Raw genomic sequence first — 18,903 nt, 5'->3', positions numbered from 1 at the left:
CAGTATAATACAGTATAAATGTGAGCACACGCAAAGCCATGCAACGAATACAGATTGACCGTGAAAAGAAAAGAAATAATAATAATAATAATAATAATAATACATCACACAGTCCTATATAATAATAATAATAATAATAATAATAATAATAATAATACATCACACAGTCCTATATAATAATAATAATAATAATAATAATAATAATAATAATAATAATAATAATAATACATCACACAGTCCTATATAATAATAGTAATAATAATAATAATAATAATAATAATACATCACACAGTCCTATATAATAATAATAATAATAATAATAATAATAATACATCACACAGTCCTATATAATAATAATAATAATAATAATAATAATAATAATAATACATCACACAGTCCTATATAATAATAATAATAATAATAATAATAATAATAATAATAATAATAATAATACATCACACAGTCCTATATAATAATAATAATAATAATAATAATAATAATAATAATACATCACACAGTCCTATATAATAATAATAATAATAATAATAATAATAATAATAATAATAATACATCACACAGTCCTATATAATAATAGTAATAATAATAATAATAATAATAATAATAATAATTGGAGGGTTTTCCGCTTCTGGCGTACTTACTCTTTGCTTCCCTTTTGGGCAGAGGGGTGAGCAGGACGTGGTCCGGATCGTGTCCGCGCTGGACGCCTGCCTGGGGAGGCTCCCTCCGCTAGCGCTGCAGCGCGTCACCCGCCTCGGCCTCTCCGGCCAGATGCACGGGATCGTCTTCTGGACGTCAGGACGAGGTCAGGATCGGTTCCCTTTTCTCCTCCTTGGTCAAGACGAGTGGAGCGTTTCCTCTTTCTTGGGGTTTCCGTGGCGGAGCAGGACGTGCCGGCTTTCTCGTTGCAGGGTGCACGTGGGCGGAGCGCGGCGGCAGTTGGCGCTTGGAGCCCGACGCCGTCAGCCCTTTGGTCACCTGGCAAGACGGGCGCTGCACCGGCCACTTCCTGTCCTCCCTCCCGAAACCACGTTCACACCTCGGCGTGGCCACGGGATACGGGTGCGCCACCGTCTATTGGTACTTGGCCAACAGGTACGCCAACCCTGGGCCTTCCTCCAGCCTCATAATATTTATTGCTCTATTTAGTCTATATATATAAAAGAGTGATGGCATCACGGCAGCGGACAAAACAACAAAAGTAAACACCCCACAACCTTGAAAATTGACAGCACAACCCCTCATCCATGCCTCTAGGTTGATACAACAAAAAGAAAAGAAAAATAAAGTCCTAATTAGAGGGAGAGGAATAATTGTTTTTGCTCTATTTAGTCTATATATATAAAAGAGTGATGGCATCACGGCAGCGGACAAAACGACAAAAGTAAACACCCCACAACCTTGAAAATTGACAGCACAACCCCTCATCCATGCCTCTAGGTTGATACAACAAAAAGAAAAGAAAAATAAAGTCCTAATTAGAGGGAGAGGAATAATTGTTTTTGCTCTATTTAGTCTATATATATAAAAGAGTGATGGCATCACGGCAGCGGACAAAACGACAAAAGTAAACACCCCACAACCTCGAAAATTGACAGCACAACCCCTCATCCATGCCTCTAGGTTGATACAACAAAAAGAAAAGAAAAATCAAGTCCTAATTAGAGGGAGAGGAATAATGGCTTTTATCCAATTGCTGCCAGTTAGAAGGCTAAGCTCCTCCAACTTGGTCTCCTAGCAACCCAATAAAAATAATAAAAAACACTAAAAATTAATACAATAAAATACTATAACAGAAAATAACTAAAAATAATACAAGAAAATAATAAAATCTATATATATAAAAGAGTGATGGCATCACGGCAGCGGACAAAACAACAAAACTACAGGCCCCCCAACCTCGAAATTTGACAACACAACCCGTCATCCACGGCTCTAGGTTGATACAACAAAAAGAAAAGAAAAATAAAGTCCTAATTAGAGGGAGAGGAATAATGGCTTTTATCCAATTGCTGCCAGTTAGAAGGCTAAGCTCCTCCAACTTGGTCTCCTAGCAACCCAATAAAAATAATAAAAAAACACTAAAAATTAATACAATAAAATACTATAATAACAGAAAATACCTAAAAATAATACAAGAAAATAATAAACTATAATAAATAAAAAGATAACTTACAATAAAATTAATTAAAAAATACAAATAACGTCAAATAAAAATTACACAACAATTTTTAACCAAGACCACCACCACTTTGCCACAGCAACGCGTGGCCGGGCACAGCTAGTCTATATATATAAAAGAGTGATGGCATCACGGCAGCGGACAAAACGACAAAAGTAAACACCCCACAACCTTGAAAATTGACAGCACAGCCCCTCATCCATGCCTCTAGGTTCATACAACAAAAAGAAAAGAAAAATAAAGTCCTAATTAGAGGGAGAGGAATAATTGTTTTATCCAATTGCTGCCAGTTAGAAGGCTAAGCTCTGTTCACTTGGTCCCTTAGCAACCCACTCAGCCCAGGGGACCCTTTACCTTAACTACCACCAATTCATCAGTACTTTATTTCCCAGACCACCATACTTCGCCACAGCAACGCGTGGCCGGGCACAGCTAGTATATTATATTATTAGCATAACGCAATATTAGCATTATATATTACTATATATATATTACTATATTGAACTATTTCACTATACTATTATATAATATGTAATATATACCATATAATTAATATTATTATATGGTATTACTATTAGTATTATATTGTAAGATAATAATAAGATTATTATCAATATTATATGCATATACAGTATATTACTTTATTTCCCATACCACCAGATTTCGCCACAGCAACGCGTGGCTGGGCACAGCTAGTATTATATATATTACTAGCTGTGCCCAGCCATGCATTGCTGTAGCGTTGTCTGGTGGTGTCTGTATTTTATAGTCAGTGTGGAAGAGGCCTAAGTGAGGCCTAACTGTGCCTGTCCCCTGGGCTGAGTGGGTTGCTAGGAGACCAAGTGGGCAGAGCTTAGCCTTCTAACTGGCAGCAATGGGATAAAAACAATTATTCCTCTCCCTCTAATTAGGACTTTATTTTTCTTTTCTTTTTGTTGTATCAACCTAGAGGCGTGGATGAGGGGTTGTGTTGTCAATTTTCGAGGTTGTGGGGTGTTTAGTTTTGTTGTTTTGTTGGTCGCCAGGATTCCACAACTCTTTTATATATATAGATTATTATATTATTATTATGATGTGGTATTATTAGTTTTTCATAGTATTATATTTATTATTATTATATATTATATATTATTACTGCTGTGCCCAGCCACGTGTTGCTGTGGCAAAGAGGTGGTGGTATTGGTTAAAAATTGTTGTGTAATTTTTATTTGACGTTATTTGTATTTTTTAATTAATTTTATTGTAAGTTATCTTTTTATTTATTATATTTTATTATTTTCTTGTATTATTTTTAGTTATTTTCTGTTATTATAGTATTTTATTGTATTAATTTTTAGTGTTTTTATTATTTTTTATTGGGTTGCTAGGAGACCAAGTTGGAGGAGCTTAGCCTTCTAACTGGCAGCAATTGGATAAAAGCAATTTTTCCTCTCTCTCTAATTAGGACTTTATTTTCCTTTTCTTTTTGTTGTATCAACCTAGAGGCGTGGATGATGGGTTGTGTTGTCAAATTTCGAGGTTGGGGGGCTTGCAGTTTTGTTGTTTTGTGCGTTGCCGTGATGCCATCACTCTTTTATATATATAGATTATATTTATATTATATTATATTACTGCATTATAATAATTATTATATTAGATTGATAATATTAGTATTATCCAATATAATACTAATATTATTAATTTTTCTTAATATTAATTAATTAAGGACCAGGCATTATATTATATTATTATTTATATTTATTATCTCTTATTTATTTATTTATTATTTATATATTTATTATTATTATATATTATTATTATTATTATTATTATTATTATTATTCTAATGGAAGAGGAGTGGTGGCTAAGAATATAATAATAATAATAAGTAATAGTAGGGAAGAATTTATATTTATATAATAGGAAGAGAAGTGGTGGGTAAAAATATAATAATAATAATTGGTAGTAGTAGTAGAGAAGAGTTTATATTTATATATTTATTATATTTTATAATAATAATAATAATAATAGAAAGAGAAGTGGTGGTTAAGTATATAATAAAAATAATAATTAGTAGAGAAGAATTTATATTTACATATTTATTATATTATAATAGGAAGAGAATTGGTGGGTAAGAATATAATAATAATAATAATAATAATAATAATAATAATAATAAGAGAAGTGGCGGGTAAGAATATAATAATAATAATAATTAGTAGCAGTAGTAGGGAAGAATTTATATTTATATATTTATATAATAGGAAGAGAAGTGGTGGGTAAGAATATAATAATAATAATAATAATAATAATAATAATAATAATTAGTAGTAGTAGTAGTAGTAGGGAAGAATTTACATTTATATATTTATATAATAGGAAGAGAAGTGGTGGGTAAGAATATAATAATAATAATTAGTAGTAGTAGGGAAGAATTTATATTTATATATTTATATAATAGGAAGAGAAGTGGTGGGTAAGAATATTATAATATAATAATAATAATAATAATAATAATAATAATAATAATAAGTACAGTAGTTCTGGATTATCCAACGCATTTTTGTAGTTAATGTTTTCAATAAATCATGATATTTTGGTTCTGAATTCGTAAATACAGTAATTACTACATAACATTATTTTGTATTGAACTACTTTTTCTATCAAATTTGTTTTATAGCATGATGTTTTGGTGCTTAATTTGTAAAATCACAACCTAATTTTATGTTTCACAGGCTTTTCCTTATTCCCTCCTTATTATCCAACATATTCGCTTATCCAACGTTCTGCTGGCCCGTTTACGTTGGATATGTGAGACTCTACTGTATAAATATTTATTACTTATATTTATATATTTATTACTTTATTATTATTATTATTATTATTATTATTATTATTATAGGAAGTGGTGGGTAAGAATATAATAATAATAATAATAATAATAATAATAATAATAATAATAATAATAATTAGAGAAGAATTCATATTTATATATTTATATAATAATAATAATAATAATAATAATAATAATAATAATAATAATAATAATAACAACAATAACAATAGGAAGTGGTGGGTAAGTATACAATAATAATAATTAGAGAATAATTTATATTTATTGTATTATATAATAATAATAATTATTGGTGGATAAGTATATAATAATAATAATTAGTAGAGAAGAATGTATATTTATATATTTATATAATAATAATAATAATAATAATAATAATAATAATAATAATAATAATAGGAGGAAGTGTTGGGTAAGTATACAATAATAATAATTAGAGAATAATTTATATTTATATATTATTATATAATAATAGGAAGGGAAGTGGTGGGTAAGAATATAATAATAATAATAATAAGAAGTTGAGAATGTATATTTATATATTTATTATTATATAATATAATAATAATAATTATAGGAAGAGAAGTGGTGGGTAAGAATATAATAATAATAATAATAATAATAATAATAATAATAATAATAGAAGAATTTATATTTATATAACTATTTATTATTATTATTATTATTATTATTATTATTATAGGAAGATACGTGGTGGGTAAGAATATAATAATAATTATAATTATAATAATAATTAGCAGTAGTAGAGGAGAATTGGCTAAGTAATAATAATAATAACAATAACAAAACTAACAAAATTTGGAAAATGTGAAATGTCAGGAGAAAATGCTACTAGAACAACATGGCCTAAATATAATAATAATAATAATAATAATAATAATAATAATAATAATACTTTATATACTGACTAACCTCTGCTTTTCTTTTGGCCGGACAGCCCCGATTTCCTGAAGCCTTACGACACGGCCGGGACCGTCCACGACTATGTGGTGACCATGTTGTGCGGACGGGAAAAACCTCGGATGACCACCCAGAACGCGGCCAGTTGGGGCTATTTCAGCACCGCCAGCCAGAGCTGGAACACCGACATGTGAGTAATGAAGTCTGGGAAAAGTTCAGGGCCTCGAGGGCATTCAACGGTAGATAAGGAATCGAGTGAGTCGCTGAGTGATGAGGAGGGTTCCCAGGGGACCTTTGTTTACAAATCAGAGCTGAAAATAGATTGCGTTGTCGTAAAAGAAATTCACGGGAAACAATGATTTCATGGGTGTCTATTAAATTGGAGCTGAAAATAGATTGCGTCGTCGTAAAAGAAATTCACGGGAAACAGAATGATTTCATGGCTGTCTATTAAATCAGAGCTGAAAATAGATTGCGTCGTCGTAAAAGAAATTCACGGGAAACGGAATGATTTCATGGCTGTCTATTAAATCAGAGTTGAAAATAGATTGCGTTGTCGTAAAAGAAATTTCTCGGGAAACAGAATGATTTCATGGGTGTCTATTAAATCAGAGCTGAAAATAGATTGTGTCGTCGTAAAAGAAATTCACGGGAAACAGAATGATTTCATGGGTGTCTATTAAATCAGAGCTGAAAATAGATTGCGTCGTCGTAAAAGAAATTCACGGGAAACAGAATGATTTCATGGGTGTCTATTAAATCAGAGCTGAAAATAGATTGCGTCGTCGTAAAAGAAATTCACTGGAAACAGAATGATTTCATGGGTGTCTATTAAATCAGAGCTGAAAATAGATTGCGTCGTCGTAAAAGAAATTCACGGGAAACAGAATGATTTCATGGGTGTCTATTAAATCAGAGCTGAAAATAGATTGCGTCGTCGTAAAAGAAATTCACGGGAAACAGAATGATTTCATGGGTGTCTATTAAATCAGAGCTGAAAATAGATTGCGTCGTCGTAAAAGAAATTCACGGGAAACAGAATGATTTCATGGGTGTCTATTAAATCAGAGCTGAAAATAGATTGCGTCGTCGTAAAAGAAATTCACTGGAAACAGAATGATTTCATGGGTGTCTATTAAATCAGAGCTGAAAATAGATTGCGTCGTCGTAATAGAAATTCATGGGAAACAGAATGATTTCATGGGTGTCTATTAAATAGCAAGTTGTTTACCTTACGGTCGGTTCAGGCAACGCTGCGTGAGAGTGAGAAGCTGAGCCTGAGTATGAATGAGTATGAATGAGCTAAGTATGAATGTTGCAATTAGGCAAAATGATTAGCATGTAATGGCCTTGCAGCTTTAAAGCCTGGCTGTTTCCTCCCTGAGTGAATTTTTTGTTGGGAGGTGTTAGCTGGCCCCTATATTCTTAGCCACCACTTCTCTTCCTATTATATAAATATATAAATATAGATTCTTCCCTACTACTACTACTACTTATTATTATTATATTCTTACCCACCACTTCTCTTCCTATTATAATATAATAATAAATATGTACATATAAATTCTTCTCTACTAATTATTATTTTTATTATATACTTACCCACCACTTCCTATTATTATTATTATAAAATATAATAATAAATATATAAATATAAAGTCTTCTCTACTACTACTACCAATTATTATTATTATTATTATTATTATTATTATTATTATTATTATATTCTTACCCACCACTTCTCTTCCTATTATTATATAATACTAGCTGTGCCCGGCCACGCGTTGCTGTGGCAAAGTGGTGGTGGTATTGGTTAAAAATTGTTGTGTAATTTTTATTTGACGTTATTTGTGTTTTTTAAATTAATTTTATTGTAAGTTATCTTTTTATTTATTATATTTTATTATTTTCTTGTATTATTTTTAGTTATTTTCTGTTATTATAGTATTTTATTGTATTAATTTTTTAGTGTTTTTTATTATTTTTGATTGGGTTGCTAGGAGACCAAGTTGGAGGAGCTTAGCCTTCTAACTGGCAGCAATTGGATAAAAGCAATTATTCCTCTCGCTCTCTAATTAGGACTTTTCTTTTCTTTTCTTTTTGTTGTATCAACCTAGAGCCGTGGATGACGGGCTGTGTTGTCAAATTTCGAGGTTGGGGGGCCTGTAGTTTTGTTGTTTTGTGGGTCGCCGTGATGCCATCACTCTTTTATGTATATAGATTTTATTATTTTCTTGTATTATTTTTAGTTATTTTCTGTTATAGTATTTTATTATATCAACCTAGAGGCGTGGATGATGGGTTGTGTTGTCAAATTTCGAGGTTGGGGGGGCTGTAGTTTTGTTGCTTTGTGCGTCGCCGTGACGCCATCACTCTTTTATATATATAGATAATAATAAATATGTACATATAAATACTTCTCTATTATTTTTATTATATACTTACCCACCACTTCTCTTCCTGTTATTATTATTATTATTATAAAATATAATAATAAATATATAAATATAAACTCTTCTCTAGTACTACCAATTATTATTATTATTATATTCTTACCCACCACTTCCCAATTTCCCTACTTTGAGAGTGTTGCTCTTTATTTACTGTCCTGGTTTTAGAGATGATATTGTTCTGTATTATTCTACCATAGTAATTATTTCATATTACAGTAGAATCTCACTTATCCAATGTTCTGGATTATCCAACGCAGTCTGCCTTTTAGTAGTCAATGTTTTTGTTGTCAGTGTTTTAAATTCATTGTGATATTTTGGTGGTAAATTTGTAAATACAGTAATTACAACATAGTATTACTGAGCATTGAACTACTTTATTTGTCAAATTTGTTGTATAACATGTTTGGTGCTTAATTTTTATAATCATTACCTAATTTGATGTTTAATCGGCTTTTCCTGAATCCCTTCTTATTATCCAACATATTCACTTATCCTGCCTGTTTATGTTGGATAAGTGAGACTCTACTGTATATTGATAATGTTATATTATCTGGTTAGAACTGGATTTTATGAGGCCTCTTTTTCACAGCTGTATAAAAAGCACACTGAAGTGGATGATATGGCAGTGTGGACTCAAGATAATCCAGTTCAAAGCAGATAATGTAAGATTATAAACGGGTTATATACCTGTGTGGAAGGGCCTTGAGTCTACACTGACATATAATCCAGTTAAAATCTGATAATCTGTGGAAGAGGCCTAAGTGAAGCCTAACTCTGCCTGTCCCCTGGGCTGAGTGGGTTGCTAGGAGACCAAGTGGGCAGATCTTGGCCTTCTAACTGACAGCAATTGGATAAAAGCAATTATTCCTCTCTCTCTAATTAGGACTTTATTTTTCTTTTCTTTTTGTTGTATCAACCTAGAGGCGTGGATGAGGGGTTGTGCTGTCAATTTTTGAGGTTGTGGGGTGTTTAGTTTTGTTGTTTTGTCGGTCGCCAGGATTCCACAACTCTTTTATATATATAGACTAGCCGTGCCCGGCCACGCGTTGCTGTGGCAAAGTGGTGGTGGTATTGGTTAAAAATTGTTGTGTAATTTTTATTTGACGTTATTTGTATTTTTTAATTAATTTTATTGTAAGTTATCTTTTTATTTATTATATTTTATTATTTTCTTGTATTATTTTTAGTTATTTTCTGTTATTATAGTATTTTATTGTATTAATTTTTAGTGTTTTTTATTATTTTTTATTGGGTTGCTAGGAGACCAAGTGGGAGGAGCTTAGCCTTCTAACTGGCAGCAATGGGATAAAAGCAATTATTCCTCTCTCTCTAATTAGCAATTATTCCTCTCTCTCTAATTGTTTTGTGGGTCACCATGATGCCATCACTCTTTTATATATATAGATTATTATTATTATTATGTGGTATTATTAGTTTTTCATAGTATTATATTTATTATTATTGTAGATTATATATTACTAGGAGACCAAGTGGGCGGAACTTAGCCTTCTAACTGGTAGCAATTGGATAAAAACAATTATTCCTCTCCCTCTATAATTAGGACTTTATTTTTCTTTTCTTTTTGTTGTATCAACCTAGAGGCGTGGATGATGGGTTGTGTTGTCAAATTTCGAGGTTGGGCGGGCCTGTAGTTTTGTTGTTTTGTGGGTCGCCGTGATGCCATCACTCTTTTATATATATAGATTATTATTCCTGTCAAAGCAGCATTTAAAGCTGTGCTGCCCGATTGCTGGCGGCAACGTCTTGGATTCTGGGCTCATTCTGGAGCTTGGGACGGTTTTGTCGGTTGTACCAGACACACTGGTAGATTCCAACAGATTTTTGTTGTACCGAATGCCAGAGCCTTCTCTTTGGCCCACATATATAGGGGCTCCCACATTGTCTTTGTTCTATGTTAAAAGGCATTGAATGTTTGCCTATATGTGTAATGTGATCCGCCCTGAGTCCCCTTCGGGGTGAGAAAGAAGGGCGGAATATTAATACAGTAGAGTCTCGCTTATCCAACGTAAACGGGCCGGCAGAACGTTGGATAAGCGAATATGTTGGATAATAAGGAGAGATTAAGGAAAAGCCTATTAAACATCAAATTAGGTTATGATTTTACAAATTAAGCACCAAAACATCATGTTATACCACAAATTTGACAGAAAAAGTAGTTCAATATGCAGTAATGCTATGTAGTAATTACTGTATTTACGAATTTAGCACCAAAATGTCACGATGTATTGAAAACATTGACTACAAAAATGCGTTGGATAATCCAGAACGTTGGATAAGCGAGTGTTGGATAAGTGAGACTCTACTGTATATAAAAGAGCGATGGCATCACGGCGACCCACAAAACAACAAAACTACAGGCCCCCCAACCTCGAAATTTGACAACACAACCCATCATCCACGGCTCTAGGTTGATACAACAAAAAGAAAAGAAAAATAAAGTCCTAGTTACAGGGAGAGGAATAATAGTTTTATCCAATTGCTGCCAGTTTGAAGGCTAAGCTCCACCCACCTGGTCTCCTAGCAACCTACTCAGCCCAGGGGACAGGCACAGTTAGGCCTCACTTTCCTTCAATTTTGTCAAGGAACTTTCCATGAAGTGTTTTGTGGTGCCAGCTGTCAGCTCTAGTTTGTAGTGCGGTTTTCTTGTACTGATTTTTTTGTCTGCTGTGCTTTGAGGAGTTTCTGATTTTTGACTTCAATCAAAGCAGGTTCTTCACTTTGGTCAAGGAACTTTCCATGCAATGTTTTGTTGTGCCAGCTGTCAGCTCTAGTTTGTAGTGCGGTTTTCTTGTACTGGTTTTTTGGTCTGCTCTGCTTTGAGGAGTTTCTGATTTTTGACTTCAATCAAAGCAGGTTCTTCACTTTGCTTTACATATTCTGCCAGGGCATGATGATGATGATGATGATGATGATGATTGTATTATTATATGATATTATTATGTGTTTTAAATGCAATTTTTTATCCTTATATTGTTGTTTTAATGGATATATTGTATTACTGTTTTATCTCTTTTATATTGTGATTTGTATTATGTTGCTTATATTTTGTCCTTATGTTGTTTGGGCCTCTGCCCCATGTAAGCCGCCCCGAGTCCCCACAGGGAGATGGTGGCGGGGTATAAATAAAGTTTTATTATTATTATTATTATTATTATTATTATTATTATTATTATTATTATTCCTGTGAAAGCAGCATTTAAAGCTGTGCTGCCCAATTGCTGGCAGCAACATCTTGGATTCTGGGCTCATTCTGGAGAGCTGCGGACACTGGAGTTTGGGACATTTTTGTCGGTTGTATGTTTGCAGATTGGATTGAATCAGCACTTAAAGCTTTGTGACGTGATGCCTGATTACTGGTAGCAACGTCTTGGATTTGTTCAATCAGAATTGCCGAGAGAATAGCCAGGAATAGGGATCAGCAGTGAAGGCAGCACTTAAAGCTTTGCGACGTGATGCCCAATTACTGGCGGCAACGTCATGAATTGGTTAGTGAGAACCATTCAATAAATTGGGACGCTGCGATCCTTATTCATGCTCGCCTGCTAAGCGTTACGACTGACGGAGCTCGGCAAGGCATGCTTTTGAAGCGTCCTGGCTTATTTTTTTGCAGGAAACGGCAAGATAGACCATGGACTCAAAACGGACTGCCGATTGGGAAGTCATGGCCGAAGGAGCCTGTCCTCTTTGCTAATGCGTTGTCTGTTTCGTCTCCATTGCTAACCAGTTGTAGCGGAGTGTTTCCCGTCTCATAATCGTGTTGTTTTGTTTACGTCCGCAAGACCTAACATTTAGGAATGTGCAATAATCGCTCACGCCGTTTCCCGTCGTTTGAGAACGAATCCTGACTCAAGAGGGACCTTCCACCCCTCAGCCCGAATATTCTGCGTGTGGCTTGGTTTTGTTTATTTACCCAGCATGCCGTTTTCAGACTTGTCTGAGTTAACACGCATGGCTTGAGTTGTCTGAGATGTCCCGTATCCCACCCCCCCCCTTGGTTCTAGCCTCCGGGAGTCCGGCTTCCCCGTCCGGTTGCTTCCGGAAGTGGTCCAGCCGGGCGAGATTGCGGGGAGGACGGCCCACGTGTGGCACGGGGTGCCTGAGGGGACCGAAGTGGGCGCCGCGTTGGGGGATTTCCAGTGTTCGGTGCGCTCTTGCATGACCCAAGACACCGATGCCGGTACGTGAACCAACGCGGGTGGCTGGCTTCGGGATGGAATTTGTACTTACCGTATATACCCGAGTATAAGTCGGGGTTTTCAGCCCCAAAAAAGCACGCCATGTTCTTCTCCCTCCTAGTTCTCAACATCGGCACTTCCGCTCAGCTCACGGTCGCCATGCCTTCCGGGTTCTGCCCTGGGGATGCTCCGGACCCGCTCTCTCCGGTGTCCTACTATCCGTATTTTGACAACCGCTACTTGGCGGTGGCGGCCTCCTTGAACGGCGGGAACGCGGTGGCCACGTTTGTGGACATGCTCCTGAGATGGATGGCCGACCTGGGTAAGGAATCGCACGTCATTTCCGGACGGGGAGACACTTACGATCACGTGGGTGGAAGTTATTATGTGCTCAAAGAAAGTCCCGGACCTCTTGGGAAGTCCCGGATCTCTTAGGAAGTCCCGGATCTCTTAGGAAGTCCCGGATCTCTTGGGAAGTCCCAGAACTCTTGGGAAGTCCTGGTCCTCTTGGGAAGTCCCGGTCCTCTCGGGAAGTCCCGGAACTCTTGGGAAGTCCCAGATCTCTTAGGAAGTCCCAGATCTCTTGGGAAGTCCCGGACCTCTTGGGAAGTCCCGGAACTCTCGGGAAGTCCCAGAACTCTTCGGAAGTCCAGGATCTTTTGGGAAGTCCCGGATCTCTTGGGAAGTCCCGGACCTCTTGGGAAGTGCCGGACCTCTCTGGCAGTCCCGGACCCCTTCTGCAGTCCTGGACCTCTTGGGAAGTGCCGGAACTCTTGGGAAGTCCCGGAACTCTTGGGAAGTCCCGGACCTCTCAGGAAGTCCCGGTCCTCTCGGGAAGTCCCGGTCCTCTTGGGCAGTCCCGGACCTCTCCGGCTGTCCCGGACCTCTCGGGAAGTCCCGGACCTCTCTGGCAGTCCCGGACCTCTCGGGAAGTCCCGGACCTCTCGGGAAGTCCCGGACCTCTCCGGCAGTCCCGGACCTCTCGGGAAGTCCCGGACCTCTTGGGAAGTCCCGGACCTCTCTGGCAGTCCCGGACCTCTCGGGAAGTCCCGGTCCTCTTGGGCAGTCCCGGACCTCTCCGGCAGTTCCGGACCTCTCGGGCAGTCCCGAACCTCTTGGGAAGTCCCGGACCTCTTCAGGAGTCCCGGACTTCTTTGGAAGTCTCAAAATGGACCGAATAACGTGACAAGTTCCCTATTCCGATGGTGCTCTTGTTTCTCCCCCTCTCAGGGATCCAAGGCTCCGAACCGGAGATCTACCGGCGGATGATCGAGGCGGCGCTGGCCCAAGCCGACACAGGCCTCTGCATCAGCCCCACCGTCTTCGGGGAGCGTCACTGCCCCGAGCGGCTGGCCTCGGCCACGGGGATCGCGGCCTCCGACCTCTCCCTGGGCCACGTGGTCCGGGCCTTGTGCCGCGGCGTGGTCCAGAACCTGCACACCATGCTGCCCGCGGAGAGGCTGAAGCAGGCCGGGGCCCAGCGCATCCTGGCCGGGGGGAACGGGATCTGCAAGAACGAGGTCCTGCGGCAGGAAGTGGAGAAGGCCTACCCCTTCCCGGTCGTCTACGGAAGGGACGTGGATGCCGCCGTGGGGGCCGCCCTGGCCCTGCGGCACAGGAAGTGACGATTCTGGTGGTTCTACGATGGGGTTGTTGTTGTTGTTGGAGGACCTAGAACACTCCTAGAGAGGATACCTCTAGTCCTCCATCACAATTCTACCATGGATACCATAGTTTTGGTGTTGGAGGACCTAGAACTGGCTAACTCCTGCCTCCAACTCCCAGAAGCCTGAGGATGTCTGATCTAGGACACTCTCTAGTCCTCCATCACAATTCTACCATGGATACCATAGTTTTGGTGTTGGAGGACCTAGAACTGGCTAACTCCTGCCTCCAACTCCCAGAAGCCTGAGGATGTCTGATCTAGGACACTCTCTAGTCCTCCATCACAATTCTACCATGGATACCATAGTTTTGGTGTTGGAGGACCTAGAACCAGCGAAGCCCTGCCTCCAACTCCCAGAAGCCTGAGGATGTCTGATCTAGAACACTCCTAGAGAGGATACCTCTAGTCCTCCATCACAATTCTACCATGGATACCATAGTTTTGGTGTTGGAGGACCTAGAACTGGCTAACTCCTGCCTCCAACTCCCAGAAGCCTGAGGATGTCTGATCTAGGACACTCTCTAGTCCTCCATCACAATTCTACCATGGATGTCATAGTTTTGGTGTTGGAGGACCTAGAACCGGCTAACTCCTGCCTCCAACTCCCAGAAACCCGAGGATGCCTGATCTAGAACACTCCTAGAGAGGATACCTCTAGTCCTCCATCACGATTCTACCATGGATACCATAGTTTTGGTGTTGGAGGACCTAGAACTGGCTAACTCCTGCCTCCAACTCCCAGAAGCCTGAGGATGTCTGATCTAGGACACTCTCTAGTCCTCCATCACAATTCTACCATGGATACCATAGTTTTGGTGTTGGAGGACCTAGAACCAGCGAAGCCCTGCCTCCAACTCCCAGAAGCCTGAGGATGTCTGATCTAGAACACTCCTAGAGAGGATACCTCTAGTCCTCCATCACAATTCTACCATGGATACCATAGTTTTGGTGTTGGAGGACCTAGAACTGGCTAACTCCTGCCTCCAACTCCCAGAAGCCTGAGGATGTCTGATCTAGGACACTCTCTAGTCCTCCATCACAATTCTACCATGGATGTCATAGTTTTGGTGTTGGAGGACCTAGAACCGGCTAACTCCTGCCTCCAACTCCCAGAAACCCGAGGATGCCTGATCTAGAACACTCCTAGAGAGGATACCTCTAGTCCTCCATCACGATTCTACCATGGATACCATAGTTTTGGTGTTGGAGGACCTAGAACTGGCTAACTCCTGCCTCCAACTCCCAGAAGCCTGAGGATGTCTGATCTAGGACACTCTCTAGTCCTCCATCACAATTCTACCATGGATGTCATAGTTTTGGTGTTGGAGGACCTAGAACCGGCTAACTCCTGCCTCCAACTCCCAGAAACCCGAGGATGCCTGATCTAGAACACTCCTAGAGAGGATACCTCTAGTCCTCCATCACGATTCTACCATGGATACCATAGTTTTGGTGTTGGAGGACCTAGAACCCGCTAACTCCTGCCTCCAACTCCCAGAAGCCTGAGGATGTCTGATCTAGGACACTCTCTAGTCCTCCATCACAATTCTACCATGGATGTCATAGTTTTGGTGTTGGAGGACCTAGAACCAGCGAAGCCCTGCCTCCAACTCCCGAAAGCCTGAGGATGCCTGATCTAGAACACTCCTAGAGAGGATACCTGTAGTCCTCCATCACGATTCTACCATGGATACCATAGTTTTGGTGTTGGAGGACCTAGAACCCGCTAACTCCTGCCTCCAATTGTGATGAATTGTGATGGAGGACAAGAGGTATCCTCTCTAGGGATGTTCTAGGTTCTTTCTAGGACTTGAAGGCTATATTTTGAGGATGCATGACCTAGAGAAGATACCTTGAGTTCTCCATCACGATTCTACCAATGGTCATCGGAGCTTCCAAACCACCACCAACATCACTACCACCAACAACAACAACAACAGCATATCATCGGAGCCTCCAAACCATCATCATCAACAACAATAAGTTATCATCAGAGCCTCCAAACCACCACCAACAACATGATATCATTGGAGCCTCCAAACCATAATCATCAACAATAATAACTTATCAGAGCCTCCGAACCAACAACAACAATAATATATAATCGGAGCCTCCTAACCCACAGCAACAACAACAGGATATCATCGGAGCCTCCAAACCATCATCATCAACAACAATAACTTATCATCAGAACCTCCAAACCACCACCAACAACAACAACAACAGTAATATATCATCGAAGTCTCCAAACCCACAACAACAACAACAACAACATGATATCATCGAAGTCTTCAAACCCACAACAACAACAACATGATATCATTGGAGCCTCCAAACCACCAACAACAACAACAATAACTTACCATCAGAGCTTCCAAACCACCACCACCACCAACAACAACAACAATAATATATCATTGAAGCCTCCAAACCCACAACAACAACAACATCAACAACAACATGATATCATTGGAGCCTCCAAACCACCACCACCAACAACAATAATAATAATATTATCAAAGTCTCCAAACCCACAACAACAACATCAACAACATCATGATATCATTGGAGCTTCCAAACCCACAACAACAACAACAACATGATATCATCGAAGTCTCCAAACCCACAACAACAACAACATGATATCATCAGAGCCTCCAAACCATCACCACCACCAACAGCAATAATAATAATAATATTATCATTGAAGTCTCCAAACCCACAACAACAACAATAACTTATCATCAGAACCTCCAAACCACCACCACCACCACCAACAACAACAACAACAACAACAACAACAATAATATTATCATCGAAGTCTCCAAACCCACAACAACAACATCAACAACGACATGATATCATTGGAGCCTCCAAACCACCACCAACAACAACAATAATAATAATAATAATATTATCAAAGTCTCCAAACCCACAACAACAACATCATGATATCATTGGAGCTTCCAAACCCACAACAACAACAACAACATGATATCATCGAAGTCTTCAAACCCACAACAACAACAACATGATATCATTGGAGCCTCCAAACCACCAACAACAACAACAATAACTTACCATCAGAGCTTCCAAACCACCACCAACAACAACAACAACAACAATAATATATCATCGAAGCCTCCAAACCCACAACAACAACAACAACATCAACAACAACATGATATCATTGGAGCCTCCAAACCATCATCAACAACAACAATAACTTATCATCAGAACCTCCAAACCACCACCACCACCAACAACAACAGTAATATATCATCGAAGTCTCCAAACCCACAACAACAACAACAACAACATGATATCATCGAAGTCTCCAAACCCACAACAACAACAACATGATATCATTGGAGCCTCCAAACCACCACCAACAACAACAATAACTTACCATCAGAGCTTCCAAACCACCACCACCAACAACAACAACAACAATAATATATCATCGAAGCCTCCAAACCCACAACAACAACAACATCAACAACAACATGATATCATTGGAGCCTCCAAACCATCATCATCAACAACAACAACAGTAATATATCATCGAAGTCTCCAAACCCACAACAACAACAACAACAACATGATATCGCCGGAGCTTCCAAACCCACAACAACAATAATATATAATCGGAGCCTCCAAACCACCAACATCAACAACAACAACATATCATCGGAGCTTCCAAACCACCACCACCAACAACAACAACATGATATCATCGAAGTCTCCAAACCCACAACAACAACATGATATCATTGGAGCTCCCAAACCACCACCACCAACAACAACAACAACAATAATATATCATTGAAGCCTCCAAACCCACAACAACAACAACATCAACAACAACATGATATCATTGGAGCCTCCAAACCATCATCATCAACAACAATAACTTATCATCAGAACCTCCAAACCACCACCAACAACAACAACAATAATATATCATCGAAGCCTCCAAACCCACAACAACAACATCAACAACAACATGATATCATTGGAGCCTCCAAACCATCATCATCAACAACAATAACTTATCATCAGAACCTCCAAACCACCACCAACAACAACAACAACAGTAATATATCATCGAAGTCTCCAAACCCACAACAACAACAACATGATATCATTGGAGCTTCCAAACCCACAACAACAACAACAACAACATGATATCACCGGAGCTTCCAAACCCGCCGCCACTCTTCCTAATGCACTTCTCCCGTCTCGAGAGGACAATCTGGATGGTTGGAGGCTTAAATGGACGGAAGAGGAAAATAATAATGAGAAGAAACGAGGGATGTAAAACATTTTTCGCCCCCTTTTTGGGGGATTTGTTTGCAAAAAGCTTTTTCCGGACCCCCCGGGAATAGCCATCAGCGTCCACCGCGGATGTCTCCTCCGCCCATTACTCCTCGTTGCCTTCCTCGCCAGTCGGCCAAGAGAGCGGTGAGAGCACAACGATCGAGACGTTTCTGGACAACTCTAAAGAGCCGTAAGTCCTGCCTTTTAATTTTTCACCTTCACACTTGTTGCGTTTAAAGTCCCATAGAGAGCAATCCTTGTCCATACAAAGGAGGAGCCTCCACCAGACCCTGAGGCAGAGTTGTGTCTTCCTG

At 38.8% G+C, this 18,903-nt stretch overlaps 1 protein-coding gene across 4 annotated transcripts in view; it reads left to right on the top strand.

Moving 5' to 3' along the window:
• The window catches only part of LOC100560102 (tax1-binding protein 3), a 121,556-nt gene that overhangs the window by 50,473 nt on the left and 52,180 nt on the right, over window positions 1-18,903 (top strand). For 2 of the 4 annotated variants that reach the window (XM_062959601.1, XM_062959603.1), the window contains 3 exons: window positions 682-823; window positions 930-1,113; window positions 5,992-6,144. In XM_062959601.1, the coding sequence (XP_062815671.1) occupies window positions 682-823; window positions 930-1,113; window positions 5,992-6,144 (479 nt within the window). Of the gene's footprint in view, window positions 1-681; window positions 824-929; window positions 1,114-5,991; window positions 6,145-12,429; window positions 12,606-12,724; window positions 12,926-13,833; window positions 17,201-17,511; window positions 18,780-18,903 lie in introns of those variants that run through there. The other 2 variants (XM_062959605.1, XM_062959604.1) reach the window with 2 other exon arrangements.

The sequence above is a fragment of the Anolis carolinensis genome, unplaced genomic scaffold (genome assembly GCF_035594765.1).
Source record: "Anolis carolinensis isolate JA03-04 unplaced genomic scaffold, rAnoCar3.1.pri scaffold_7, whole genome shotgun sequence".
Taxonomy (NCBI): Eukaryota; Metazoa; Chordata; class Lepidosauria; order Squamata; family Dactyloidae; genus Anolis; species Anolis carolinensis.
This window is presented reverse-complemented; position numbering and strand designations above follow the sequence as displayed.